Source organism: Perca flavescens, chromosome 19 (assembly GCF_004354835.1).
Source record: "Perca flavescens isolate YP-PL-M2 chromosome 19, PFLA_1.0, whole genome shotgun sequence".
NCBI classification, from domain to species: domain Eukaryota; kingdom Metazoa; phylum Chordata; class Actinopteri; order Perciformes; family Percidae; genus Perca; species Perca flavescens.
In genome coordinates, this window is record NC_041349.1 from 7,838,702 (window position 1) to 7,853,543 (window position 14,842).

General features: G+C 38.4%; 1 protein-coding gene across 1 annotated transcript; it reads right to left on the bottom strand.

Annotated features, from left to right (window-relative positions):
* Positions 1–281: 281 nt before the first annotated feature.
* Positions 282–14,546, bottom strand: LOC114545953 (L-amino-acid oxidase-like). Its single transcript, XM_028564578.1, has 7 exons — positions 14,516–14,546; positions 8,033–8,256; positions 4,454–4,566; positions 3,683–3,884; positions 1,963–2,031; positions 1,491–1,627; positions 282–1,068 (listed from the first exon to the last, which is right to left on the bottom strand). The coding sequence occupies exons 1-7, from the start codon at positions 14,544–14,546 to the stop codon at positions 282–284; spliced, it is 1,563 nt and encodes a 520-aa protein (XP_028420379.1).
* Between the last annotated feature and the right edge of the window lie 296 nt (positions 14,547–14,842).

Below are 14,842 nucleotides of genomic sequence, written 5' to 3' on the forward strand. Positions count from 1 at the left end.
GGAAAGAACAGACATCGAGGTTGAAGCAAGGTTAGTGGTGCACGTACTATCGATACAGTTATCGCAAAACCTGTTTTGGAAATGAATGATATCAGATTATACTTTTGCCTAGCAAAAACAAGCCATCAGTAAAACCAGTGTGATGCATATTAGAACTGCATGGTGTAAGGACAATCACAATGAGCCTTACTCTTGGGAAGGAATGCAATTACCAAGCGTAAGACAAAATTTGACAGACATTACATTACTATGATAGTACTTATTGACCTAGAAAGTAGACCCTAGAGCTCTGCCTGGTGTCGCATTTTAGCTGAATCGTTAATGTTGGAAGCAGCCCTGATCGCAGATTTCATAGATGTCTCGATCCAAGCGTGAGAAAAAGCTGTGTGTTCACCTGCAAAGTGCACCCTGCCTTCACTTGTGAAGAGCTCTTTAGAGTACTCTACATGTTGGTAGGATGTGAAGAGAGCAAAGGCACCCAAGCTGTGAGGATCCGCGCTCCACCTCTTCACCACCACCCCTGTGCAGAGAGATTTGACGTACTGGCCGTGGATCTTTGCCAAATCTCTCAGAGCCAGCTCTTTCAGGTCTTCATTGCTTAAACCTAAGAAGAGGAGGGATTCGTCAGACCAGGTGTAGGAGGCCAGGAGGACACCAATGGTCTTATTGGTTGAGAAACTGTGGCTGGGGTAGTAAATGAAACGAGAGGGCCAGTCGGTGATGCTCTTTCCTCCTCTGATGCCATCCTTCTCCCAGAACTTCTCGCTGAAGGTTAGGATGATTTTAGTGGAGCTGTCATAGTGGACTGCCCTCAGTGCCTCCATCTTTGTGATGGAGAGAGGTGGATCAAAGTCAATGAAGAGGGCTGCTTTGGCTGTGGTTGTTACCAGGACAACGTCAGCGGAAAGATCTGTCAAAGAGGACTGTTGTCCTGTCTGATACGATACTATTACACCTTCATGTGACTGGCTGATGTTTTTGACCTTGGAGTTGAGGAGAATAGGAACATCCAGGACATTAAGAAAAGCTTTCGGGAGAAGGTCTGATCCACCAGTCACTTCATAATACCTTAAAAAGAAATACTTGTTTGAGTGCAATGTTGTAGAGAGGTGGAAAATTCCAGTATGTCAATATGGTATGTACAGTTATATTTATAGGTTATGAGTTAAACTGGGAGAGCAACATTCAGGCATATGTGTCAAAGGAGTTTTTCTGCCGATTGATAAAAACAACTTTCAATTTCATCTAAGTTTAGGTCAAAAATGTACTTTACATAATGCTACATAGCCACTGAATTATTGTTTTTCAAATGAAAATATTAAAAGTAATGGTTTTCTCTTGAAGCCAGTAAACAGTGTACAACTTTAGTTTCACAGACCATTCATGACCACCTGACATTTTCTGGCCAGGGGTTTTATAATTTTTAACTCTACTGCAAAACAATATATTCCAATCTTGAATAGTTGACAGTGTGGGATGTAGGGCCTTACGTAGTGTTGTCATTAATGTCTGTCTGGTCATAGATCATCTCTGTCAGCGCTGTGTACATAAGGCTCTTTTCATTAAGAAGGTCTCCAATCATCCTTATTGCCTCTGAACTCAGATCTCCTTCTTCTTTCAGATACTCCTATTAAAAAAAGTTCCATATAATGCTGTCAGAGTGGCTCAGAAAGAAAGCTTAAGTGTTAAAACAAAATCTTTGGATTACCTGCTTTCCACTACTCAGGATTTCAATTTATCAATGTTATCATTTAAATCAAGAATTATGAATGTACGGACACTTGTTGTGATGGAAAGTTTCAGTAACAACTTGTTTGTTTTCAAATACTAAACCATTGAAAATGGCATGGGAAAATAATGCTATTTATACTGCACTAAAATCTAAAATATCAGTTGTGATTCGCAATTTACCCCACACATTGTTCTCATTTTACAATATTTTATGACATCATTGTGTTTTACCTTCACAGAAAAGTGGTCATATTTTTTCAGCGCAGCCTCGCAGCCATTAATCTGCACGTAATCTTTTACCTACAAAAAACAGGAACATTTCACTCATTTATCATGAGTCAAACTGAACTTTCATTTGCCTATAATGACTCATGAATGTGTAACTCAACTGTATGGCCTAGATAGAATATATAGTCATTCACAGAACTCACATCACCCAAAGTAAAATGTTCAAAATGGGCCTAGCAAACACGGGAATCTATTCACAATGCACCTTAGGTAGCACTAACGACTAACTGCACGCCATGTGGCTCTGTCAACCATTTCACTCATTCATGTACATTAACAGACATATACTTCCCTCCTCCATTATGTAATACCCAGCCCTCCCTAGTTATTTTACATTATTTATTTCATTACTTAATTCTATTTTCCCCTTTGTTTGTTTTTTGTTTTTAATTTATTTCTCCCTTGCAGTTATCACTTTACTCATACACACGTACATACACCATCCACACTTATCCATAAGATGTTCTTCCAACTCCCTTCAAACACAAAAACCGTGATCACCCAATATGAATTGTAGATCATTCTTCCCAATTACTAATAACACATCCTTGTGTTTGTCAACTGTCCTGTCCAGTCCCATCTTATCAGTTCTACTGTTGTCCAGTCTCACTTCCCTCTGTTGTCCTGTTTGTCACCTTGTCGCATTTTATGTGTTACACTCTGTAGTGGTGCTTTAATCCCCCCTGCCCTTATATGGATTTAGGGTCTCACTAAAACAGGGTGTATGGTTATAAAAAAAAAAAAAAAAACTGTATGGCCTAGACCAGGGGCCTCATGTATAAACGTTGCGTTGGCACAAAAAGGTTGTATACACTAGTTTTCATGGACACTTTGTGAAACATAAAAAATTAACTCGACGTGAGGATGTGCGGCCTGTCACACAAATTGTTGAGCAGATGTGAGAATGTGCAGGCTTTCCATAAAGTTTTTTTGGGCTCTATAACGTGGTGAATTTTTATACTTTTTGTTGCATTTTAGCAGACATAAATTCCTACAATAGTCCATAAAACAAAAAAAGTTCTTTAGCTATCATAGAATTTAGCAAATCAAGCAAAACAATGATCTTTTTTATGTTTCTGCCTAAATATGAAGGAATTTCTGAGTCTCAAAGTCAGCAAATCTGCCAAATTCTGCTTTGATTGTAGCGTAACAGCAGTTAAAAAAACACTTTCCTGTGTTTTTGGTTTTGGCGCACAACTAGGTGGGCCAAAATCTTTTGTGAACAATAATTGATAGCAGCTCATAATCTGCAAAGGGCACGATATGGCCTGCGGGCCTCGAGTTTGACACGTGTGGCCTAGACTGACACAAAACGGCACCAAGTGGAAGTGCTTAGAGGTTGGGCCCACTGAACAGCAATGCCAGTAGTTCAATGTTTATATAATTTTCATATAGCTCAGACTTTAAACATGTCCTCTTTTAACCTTACTGGCCGGAACAGCTTAACAATAAACTCTGACTTCTGCAATTAGTGAATTTCCTGGACCAGGAAGGTCCAATATTGAGGAAGTTGTCCCATTAGTTATGTTGCACCATGTTTTATATAACCCTTCTATGCCGGTGATAAACTCTACAATAATGAAAAATACATTTGCTTTCCAAGGATGTGTGAATTTGTGTAACTTTCTTTCCATCCCTCCTTCCTTTCTTTTGTCTTACGTACCTTCTGCAAAGCTTTTTGTAGCAGTTCGTCGGCCGACTTCCCTTTCTCACTTGGTGTGACGTTGTACTTCAGAACGTCAGGGTCATTTTGCACTGTATAAGTCTTCTTCAACAACCCATTAACCAAGTAAAAGGTGTTGGGGTCATACATGATGAATTTATTCAGCTTGACATTCAGCTCTATAGCAAACCAAAGGGCGATTCTGGTGACAAAGGGGACGGTGGTTAGCTTCTTACTGTAATGTGTCTTTACCTTGTGAGCCCAGACAGTAAACAATGACATTCACTAACTACTCTTGATGTGTAGGTAAAACATTTAATGGTGGCACATGTAACAATCCTACATCATTTTGAGTTTTAAGTTAACAAGACATCGACAACAGTGGCAGCCTCCAAAAACCTCAACAACAAAATTCACCTTCTGCTATTATTATTATAAAGTAACTTGCCATGTTATTTTTATGTAAATAAAGAGGAATGTTTCGCTCTATAGAGCAGTTCCACTGTAGCAATAGTAAAACCTTTACAATAGCTTAACTATTAATTTCTTTTTGATTCTGTCCATTTTTTTTGTCAATTTTTATCTCACCTTTAGTGTTTTAAATGATTGTAATAATAATATGGATGCTTTCCTTGCAAATCAACCCCATTAAAAGCTGGAAGTTTCATCAGCATCCTTTTTACACAATCATGTTAGTCTGAGACAGGGAAGGGTTGCATGCCATGTTTATATGTAAATGCCCAACTGAATGTTTTTAAAACTTAAACTCACTGGTGAGTACTTGGGATCCTCATGGCTCCCAGTTCAGCATACCAGCCTTCTTCTTCATTCCTGTAGGTCTCCACCCGTCCTCCAACCCGACCACTAGACTCTATTATGGCTACCTTGTCAAAACAGAAAAATACAAACAGATAAATACACAATAAGGCCATTATGTATTGTTTGAAAGGTAGTAGGTTTGGCATTGCTACAACTGGACTGCCTATAGCCTTCTTTGGTGGAAGTTACAGTTTACTTACTCTGTCTCCATAGATGATGGGAGACGTAACAGCAGTATGATAAGCTGCCTCAAGTGCTCCCATCCTGCCAAGTTCATGGAGGAAGTAAACATATCACATTCTGTCTGTGCTGAGGTATTTGGGTTAAGCATCTGTGCGGAGCCCTCAATATCTTTGTTGACATCAGAGGTGTCAAGTAACGAAGTACAAATATTTCTTTACCTTACTTAAGTAGAAATTTTGGGTATCTATACTTTACTAGAGTAATTATTTTACAGCATACTTTTTACTTCTACTCCTTACATTTTCACGGAATTATCTGTACTTTCTACTCTTTACATTTTAAAAATAGCTTCGTTCCTCATATTTCAGTTTGGCTCGTTTTCATTACGGCTCATCATTGTTCAAAAAAACACACACAAAAAAACCTATCCAAATCGCTCCATCCGGAGAGAGTGAATGTGATTGTGGTTGGATGAGAAGTATAAACATAGTCATTCCGACACCCTATTGATTTGGACGCGATCCATCAAACTTGCACAGACCCGGTGCTAATACGGCACCGGCGCTTTAACGACCGTTATTTACTGGACCGAATAGCAACGCGGATTTCGGTGCCTTATTTAGGTGCCACTTAGATGCCTGCGCTTCTCTCTGATGCTCCAAAAAGGACGTTAGAGGGAACTGAAACATTGCCGCACGGGATGCTAGTTAACACTACATTTGGCAGCAGCTAACGTTAGCCTACGGTTAGCTAGCAGCAGGAGTAAACACGGTTAAAATGCTGAGAGCTAAACGGTGTAAAGTGTGTCTGTATTTCACTGGAGAGGATTGTAACACCAGACTGTAGCTGCCGTTGTCTGAAAAACACAGACACAGAGATGTGTCACCTTTTTCAGCCCTTCTGAGTTTGCAGGTATGACTTTAATATTACATTATTATAGTCATATGATTTTGTCCTAACGTTTTGGGGTTAAGCTATTGTCCTTAATGGCATTGTTTCCCCCTTACATCAGGGGTCTTCAACATTTTTTAAACCAAGGACCCCTTAACTTAAAGTGAGATGTAGCAGGGACCCCCTACTACATATTGTATGAAATTAAGTTGCCTATTAAACTGGGCCTACAATAACAGTTAGGGCAACCTAAAGCGTTCTTACATACCCTTTTTTCATAGGCCAGTAAGCCTATCATCAGTGGGAATTTATATTTGCTAATAATATGTTGGAATTATGTTAAGGCATTTTAATTTTAAAAGACTCAAAGATAATAAAAAGACTCAAAAATTTACAATAATTTGGAGGCCCCCCTGCAATGACTTTGAGGACCCCTGGTTGAAGATCTCTGCCTTACATTACTTTTACTTTTATACTTTAAGTAGTTTTGAAACCAGTACTTTTACACTTTTACTTAAGTAAAAAGCTTGAGTTGATACTTCAACTTCTACAAAAGTCTTTTCAAACCCTAGTATCTATACTTCTACTTGAGTAATGAATGTGAATACTTTTGACACCTCTGGTTGACATTGAAGGTTCAGCTAAACTTAATGCCTCCAGCATGAGTTTTAACATACCTTCAGGTAGACAGGAACTTCAGAGAGTTGGGACGGAACAACAGGATATCCTGGTTAACCTGTACGGCCTGTCTAATTTTCTCCTCAAAAGAGATTCCATTAAATGCTTCTGTGTAAGTCATTAAAGTTTACCTACCTTTATGTATGTGAATATCAATTGTGCTTCTCCTTTGTTAATGTTTAATATGTTTGTTTGCTATGTGTGCATTTATCACACAGGCAAATTCCACCTAGGCTAACTACTGTGGCAATAAACTCCTTTCTGATTGAGTTTTTCCTTAACACCCTGCTCCAAAGTTGCCCACTGCTGACTGCTGCTCCTTAATTTCCTTCGGGATGAACAAAGTGTCTATCTATCTATCTATCTATCTATCTATCTATCTATCTATCTATCTATCTATCTATCAATGCCGGCAGAAGCTAGGGGCAGGGGTGGACTCAGCCCACCCAAACTTGGGTCTTTTTTCACACAATCAAAGGCTAAGAAAATGTGTTCAGTCAATGGACTAAGTAGCAAAGAAAATACCTTGTCTAACTTCTGATTGGGTGGGCAGCCTAGAGCTGGCTTTTTTAGCAGTTTTGTGGAAGTTACAGCTACAAATGAATGATAGTGTTCTTAGCAGGACTTTGAGGAAAAATTTTGGATCCAAAAAAAACAAGCTGAAATTGAACACACACACACACACACACACACACACACACACACACACACATTCCCATGAACTGTTTTATTCAATTCTGTGGAAGTTGGACCTTCAAAATAATCTTTCAATCCTGGGGGCTACCAAACGTCCAAGTAGAGATGTAAAACTTTCAAATTTTTCTGAACAATTAAAGTCTCCGAAATAATTGCTATTCATAATATATTTGTCTCTTTTAGTCAGGGGTGATTCTAGGATCTGACCTTTGGGGGGGGCTCATCCTCTAATGAGCAGTTGATAGCAGTTAAGCTAGGGGATCCGGGGGCATGTCCCCGTAAGATTTTTTATTTTTTTTAAAACACTTAAATCGTGACTTTTGAGGAGTTTTGGGGAAAGAAATAGACATATTGAGACAATGCATATTATGACAAACTATCAACAGATTCAACGCATCTGCTGTGAAAAAAGATGGCAACTACAAAGCATGATTATTGCAGCACTTACGCATAGGGGCTGGACTGGGGAGAAAAAGAGGAATGAGTTTGTCAGAAGCTTTCCCAGCTTTCAAAGAGTCCTTCCATAGACACTCTGATGTCCAACAACGAGCGTCTGTCATAACAACGAGCGTCGATCGTTAGATGATAGGGCTGATATGGCAACATATAAGGCGAGTACAAACATAGAAAGTTGACACAGATGCGGTGCAGCAGCGGCCAAACCAAACACAGGCGCCATCTTGCGTGGGTTTATTCCAGTTCAACTAATTTAACAAAGCACAATAGTAGATTAAACACAACTGACGGACTAACTACATTGCTAAACGTCAAAAGCTGATCTGACTTGCAACTGCGGGTGGGGCGTTCTTTGGTAGGAGTCCATAGGATCATATGATAGCTACTGTTAGGTGACACTACACTGGCATTAGAAACATGTTTGATGGATGCAAAAAAACAGTGCCCCATCTCATTAAAAAATGCTCTAATGCTTCAATTGCGGTAAGACGATTTTTAAATAATTGTTACAGGCCTACACCCACGTTGCCCAACTATAGTTTCTATGAGGCCACCCTCATATAGCAGGTAAAAAACAACCCTGCCGTGGTAGTGGTCTTTATACCAATATCAGCTTGTTGCACGTACCTTGTGTCCCGCATCTTGCAGTAGCTTGGCAGCCGTCAGTCCAGCCATGCCAGCTCCCACAATAACAACATGATGAGATATATTTATGTGCGGGAGGCCGTACTTCACAGTCTGCAGCAGTTCATCATAGTCTTTATCATTCAGACAATCAGCGAGATTTTCCTTCAAGCTGACAGCATCAGCAGGGCTGTGGTAGAGTGTGAGCAGCAGCAGCACACTGACGGCTAGTTATCAAACAAAGAGAGAAGCATACCCCAGTAGGAAACGTTTAGCAAAGTGTCTTTATTAAGTCTTACAGAGTTTTACTGATCCAAAGTCTAAATGAGCAACTAGATGCGAAACACTTTACTACTTCACCTTGTTTGCATCACATTTACAGACATTTTCTGATGCTGTTATGAATGAAGATTTACAAAATAAGTATAATAATTCTTCTAGACATTGTGTTTGTTTGTTTCCTGGAAGTTTCCTTTTTAGCAATTGAAAAAGACAGACTGAGATTTTCAGGGGTTTTGTATTAAAGATTTTGAAAATATAGAGCAACATGATTTCTAAAAAAGGCCAAGCCCAGTGTGGAGTTCATTAAAAGATATTTGCAAATATATATATGTTTTTAATAAAATACAAAACCCCAACTTGGTTTTAGTCTCAGTCTGTCTTATTTGTTTCAATTTACTAAAACTCTGAAAACCTCTCTCTCCCCCTGCTGCAAAGGAAACTTCCACGACAAACATGGCGACGAGAATGGGGATCATGTGCAGGGGTCAGATAAGAGAGACTCCGTGGTTGACTGAGGACTCGCGATCCGAGATCCAACGATCTTCGCCTCTACCTCGCCCAAAAAGCATTCAGAGAGAGAGGATCAGAAACCACGGAGGACTCTACTGACCCAACACTGATCTAATAAGATGGAAGCAATTCCACGCAGCAGGGTAAGATCAAACTCTAATTTAAATCAAATTCAGAGTAATTTTAATTGGCTGTAGTAAAACTTCCAGAAATAAATAGGCTACTGACGTTGGACACTGAGATAGGATAACCAGTTTGGAGTTGTTTGTATAGATTTTTTTGGGGTATTTTTAAGGTTGTGTAAATACATAATTGTGATCACTCCAGCAGTGTTTTGGCACCATAAAACTGATCCACGCACGGGTGTGACTTTGCTTTATAGATTTTTGGGGGACGAATCTAATTAGGTTTTGAAGTAAATCTAATAAACAGTTTTTCAGAAACTTAGGTTTTTTTTGTGCTTGGGTTTTTCCGAAATAAGATAGAAACCTGGCCTTACAGTGACGATTGTAAGTAGGATAGAAGTACTTCTTCACAGTAAAATGGGTAACGGATCGGGCAGATCCGGGTCACACATCCCTAGGGGAACCGTGGTGGATGACTGAAAAAGACAAAATTAAGAGGATTTAAAGCCACTGAGTACAGGGAAAGAATGCAAAAACACACATACACCAATCCTCATCAGTTCTACAACCTAACCAAAGCCCATGTTCTGAGCTTTCTCTAAAAACCAGAAAGACAAGCTGGAAAAACGGAGGCACGAAGAGGACACAGACTCAACTACCATGCATCGGGTGGAAAGACCAACGAGTACGTGAGAAAACCATGTTTGAAGCGTTTGTCTGCATGTTACAACAGGCTGGTGGGCAACATATGGAGTACGGACCCGAAAAAGGCCACTCCCACGAAGGACGTGGTCGAGCCAGAAGATGCCGAGGCGGGTACCGTGGGCAAAATGATCAGCCCAACAAACCAGACCAGTGTTTGTAGTGCAAGGACTTTGGACATTGGGTATGTAACTGCCTGAAGAAAAACCACCTCAGACAAAGAACAACACTAGTCCCTCTGTTTGACTGAGTCCAAAAGCTGATGACTAAGGTAGTGCTGACACACACACACTCGCTTCATGCAATGAAGAAATGCTTTGCACTGATACACTGTTTTTGCTTTTGCTATTCGGGACAAGTGATAGGTTAGAAAGTTCTGAAAAAAGAATCTAATCAGTTAAACCATTATAGTATGTTATCTTCTGAAACCTACAAGAAAATGTCTACTGAGTGTAAAGTTAAAGGGGTTCCACTCACATAACTTGATTATTAGAGCTAAAGATTTGACACTGAAGCTCAGGGGTCATTCTATTTGGTCAACTGGGAATACAGGTCAAACAGTAAGAGAACAATTCTCTGTTCCCTTCTCATATACATGGGAATTTTTTTTGGGGGGTCTGATTTGTCCACTTATTTTGCTTACGTTTTATTTAACCTCAACACCTGAAGGTTTGAGAATTTCTCATAATGATGCATCTGACATAACCACTTTTGTTAATTACAGTGTGGCTAAAATGACCTCACTGAGGCGCCGTCTGTAAATCAGCCCTGCCTCTGACTGCATGAAACCTGAAAACTTGCATTACACAGCTTATGTTACTACAGGGCCTGATGAAGAATGCTCAAAACGGTTCTTTAGAGACATAATGACAGTTTGATAAAAATCACATCTGATTTGGACTCATACGGACTATGTTGTAGCTGTATGCTTGACTGACAACCAATATAGTTTTTTTTTAGTGCCCAGCTTGTGTTTTTTCTACATATCCCCAAGGCTGCATCTGCTTTTTTCTTCCTGGAGAAAAAGTTTTTTTGGTACAGTGCTGTTTTCATGTAAAATGAACAGAATAGCAGCTTTTTCAGTTTAGTGTTAACCAATAGAATTTTTACTTGAGCCTGTCACCTAAAATGTCTGTACATGTTCCTGATGTCACTGTAAGACATTTTTCTGCCGAAGCTAATGAAGCGTTCGTAAATATGAAACTGGCTCTACAGTCTTCCCTGACGCTGGGACTGCCAGATCCCTAAAACCTGTTTATGCAGACCGTTGATAAGCACAAGAACTGCGTGACTCGGTGTTGCTACAACACCACGCCAACAAAACTCCGTCCGGTTGCAAATTTCTCTGCTAAAGTTGATTCTGCCCCTCGAAACATTAAATACGCCCTGTTCCACATTCTGCGTCACACATTTTGGGGGAAAAGAATGAAAAACTCTATTTATCTGTGGCCAAGTACCTTAGATATTACTACTCTGTTATATTGCAAAATGTCACTCTAACAGATGCACTGTATTTTAACCCTGATTTCATTTTTTAGGTTAACAGTTATTCTTCCAGAGACTCTAGCAGTGGCCTAACCGTGTGGGCTTCTCTGTTGTAGGTGTTTCTGATGCTATTTGATTTGGACCTCTGCCATCTCATCTCTCAGTACAAGCAGTAGAGCTCATTCTTCCTAACAGAAGGGTATCCAGCTTTTTCTTTCCTAAATTTTGCAAAGTTGACACATGGGTTAAAACCATGTGTAAAAAAGTATGATTAGTATGATGGAAATACAATTGAGGGAAAAGCAGTTGTTTCACAATGGTGAAGCAACATTGGTTCACAAATGATTTCCTTTTGGATCAAGACTACTGTCAGGCAGTGTAGGAGCCAAAGCCCTACTCACTGAAATAATTCCAAAATGGACAATTCCTACCAAAATCTCAAGTATAGTGGTTTGCATTCAAAATGCAACATGCCTACATTTGACAAAAGCTCTGCTTATTGTACTGAGGTATAGAATGTGCACGCGCAAGCGACTTAACCTGTCACCCTTTTTGAGATTTTGTTTACAGCACCTCCACACATTGGACTTGGGTAAAGAGGACACCCACCAGACACACCACTGTGTGAGGACCAACTGGTAACTTATTATGTCTCAGTGCAAAAGGCACAAATTCCTGATGACATGCTATCAACCACAATGAGAGCAGCAGAGACACTCAGTGAGGTGATTGGTAACCCCACACTGTAGACTAAGCTTACAGAGCAGCAAGGCCATAACAACACACACACACACACTCAGAGATAAGAGAAAAACAGGAGTTGTGCATGTACAGTTCAGCAATAATTTTGATATAGTTTGTCATAAATTATAAGAATGTGATATGTTTCCCATATCAGGTAACAAATTGGATGAATAGAGGTCAAATTGGAAGTACTTAGGTTTGTTCCATAGGCCTAAAAACTTTAATTCATAATGATTTTTAGAACTACCAGACAGCGGTTAGTATAACTTTGGGTTGCAAACTAAAGATAAAAAGAAAATAAACAACATATTTTTGTTTAATTCGTCTTAGTTTATTGGTTATATTGATACCAATACAGGTTGATATGAGATTTCAGCCTAAAAACAGTTAATTTAATATTGTACTCTAGTGAGTTTTTTTTTTTCAGTAAAACTGCACTAAAGACTTTGTATTTTAATTTGCTATATCACAAATAGGTTAAAACTAAATTAATTAATGTTGACGTTGAAAACACTTTGGTGAATGGTTTTCTTTTAAAAGAAATGATTTATTGAATTTTGTGTTGCTTTTATTCAGGTTTTGCTGTGTAACACAGGACAGTGTTAATGGCTAAACCACTGAACAGAGTATTTATATGTGCTGCGTTTTTTGAGTCATGAGCTTGTCATGCCTCAAATAGAAGCGATATAGTAGAAATAATAAATAGGGTGTTTAATGAATATAATTATAATGTTCACATAATTTTTTTAATTTAAAAACTAAAGAAAATTTAGTTTTATTTTGATTGACTTTCACTATTTACTGAAACACAACCCTTAAAGTAATCTAAAAGAGAACAATTACAAAAGCAGTGTTTCCTTTTTAGCACAATTTGTATGGATTTTATAGAGTTAAACCAGCATGAGGGAAAGAAATGTGGTTTTAGAATTATTGATATTCATTAAAATGAGTAGACACTTTCCTAGGGATAATATTGATAAAAGAACAAATAATACTTTTTGGAGTTCTGTTTTGTGCCACACAGCGCCTCATTTGTGTCAGTCGTGTCCATCTCACTCCCCCTCCAGCTGCAGGATCGGTGAAAACTGTCTGGAGGACATATGTTTATGAAATATAATGTTTTATTGTCATCAAACTGCCCAACCAATATATAAGCCTACAAGTCCAGCTGAAATGATTAGTTGTTTCAATCAATTAGTTGATTGACAGAAAACTGCTTTGATCGTTTCCAGTTTAAAAAAAATATGAGGACTTTTCTAGATTGCAGATTTTTTGTACCTTAAGTACATATTTTTAATGCAATATTGGTGGTAACAGAAAATGTTTACAGTTTGGAATCAGTACTTACTTTGTCCACTATAACTATCTGTATGAACCTTGTTTAATTGACTAACCCCAATGTAGCTATATTTTTTAATCAATGTTGACATAGATCAAACTTTGAAAAGCAGTTTGTTTAAATGCTCCTTCTTACAGAGGCTCAAAACAGCCAAGAAGTGGACTACACACACACAACAATGGTAAAGATTGTTTCCAACGATTTGTCAAGTGCTTGTGGACAAACCTCTGACAATTGAAGAACATGGAAGACGCTATTGGCAAAAATAGATATAATCATTAAAGTAATTTGTGTATTGTGATTAGGTTGTAATCAAAAGGGTGGAATGTAATGGGAAAAATTACATTTAAGCATAATTCCTTATATTTTTATGTTTTATTTCTACTTTAATTCTCTCACAAATGCTGAAAGAGTCTATCTCATTTTCCACCTGTAGATTTTGATTCCAACTTTGTGAGACATCCAGTCTGGAACATAATGTGAGCATTGTGTGAAATGTGAGTTTGCCTGAACCGATAAAGGTACAAGGTCACCCTAAAACTATCTCATGTTTTTCCATGACAGTTAAGATGTAACTGGGGGGGTGACTCCAAGATGTCTCTTGCATTTCTCTGATTGTCTTCATGTGTATCAGATTGCCTGTCAAAATTGTAGCGTCATAATAATCCAAGTGCGTGTGTGCCGTCACTCTGAAGATGCATAAAAGCCTAGTGTTCTGTTCACTCATTTGAGAAACTGACTCCACACTGGGCTGCGGCCTTTTGTGAAATCATGTTGCTTCTATATTTGCAAATATATATATGTTTTTAATAAAATACAAAACCCCAACTTGGTTTTAGTCTCAGTCTGTCTTATTTGTTTCAATTTACTAAAACTCTGAAAACCTCTCTCTCCCCCTGCTGCAAAGGAAACTTTCACGACATGTCTCAAATACATTCCTTTGAAGTCAAGCAAAACTAAACATATCATTTCATAATAGAGTGATGAAATCTAAAGTGTACCAGTGTAAAGCTGAACTCAAACATTGCTTTTTTTAATGGGTCTAAATTGTAGATAGGGACTACAATCAAGGAACTGAGCAGACTACATGTGCACCTTAAGCAAATATTTGACTCGCTTTTCATACATACACCTAACTCTGCACCTGACCCATGCAGCACTTTTGGAATCAATGCCTCTGGCCATTTAGCTACTACAAGCTGGATCAAATTGACAATAAGAAAAAAAGTCATCACAAAACAAAGAAGTTCTTGTTTAACGGATAATAGTTTAAATATTAATTTGATAGAAAATACTCACATAATTTCCATCTTGCACGACGCAGATCCATCTCATTTATTAATCCCACCTTCTTTCAGTCTTTGGTGACATAAAGAAGATTTATCTCATGTCCAGAAATCAAAACATTTATAAAGTTGACAAAAAGACTTAAATTGTAATGATAGACTGCGATAAAAAAATAAAGATTCTTACCGTTTAAAGAATTTAAATGTCAATGCCAATGTCAATCTGCTGCAAGAGTGAATTGAAGTGAAAGGGAAACCTCTTATATACACACACTTTTTTGTTTGGATAAAAACAAGTAAAACTTGAACACACACACACACACATGTATGCCCATTTGTT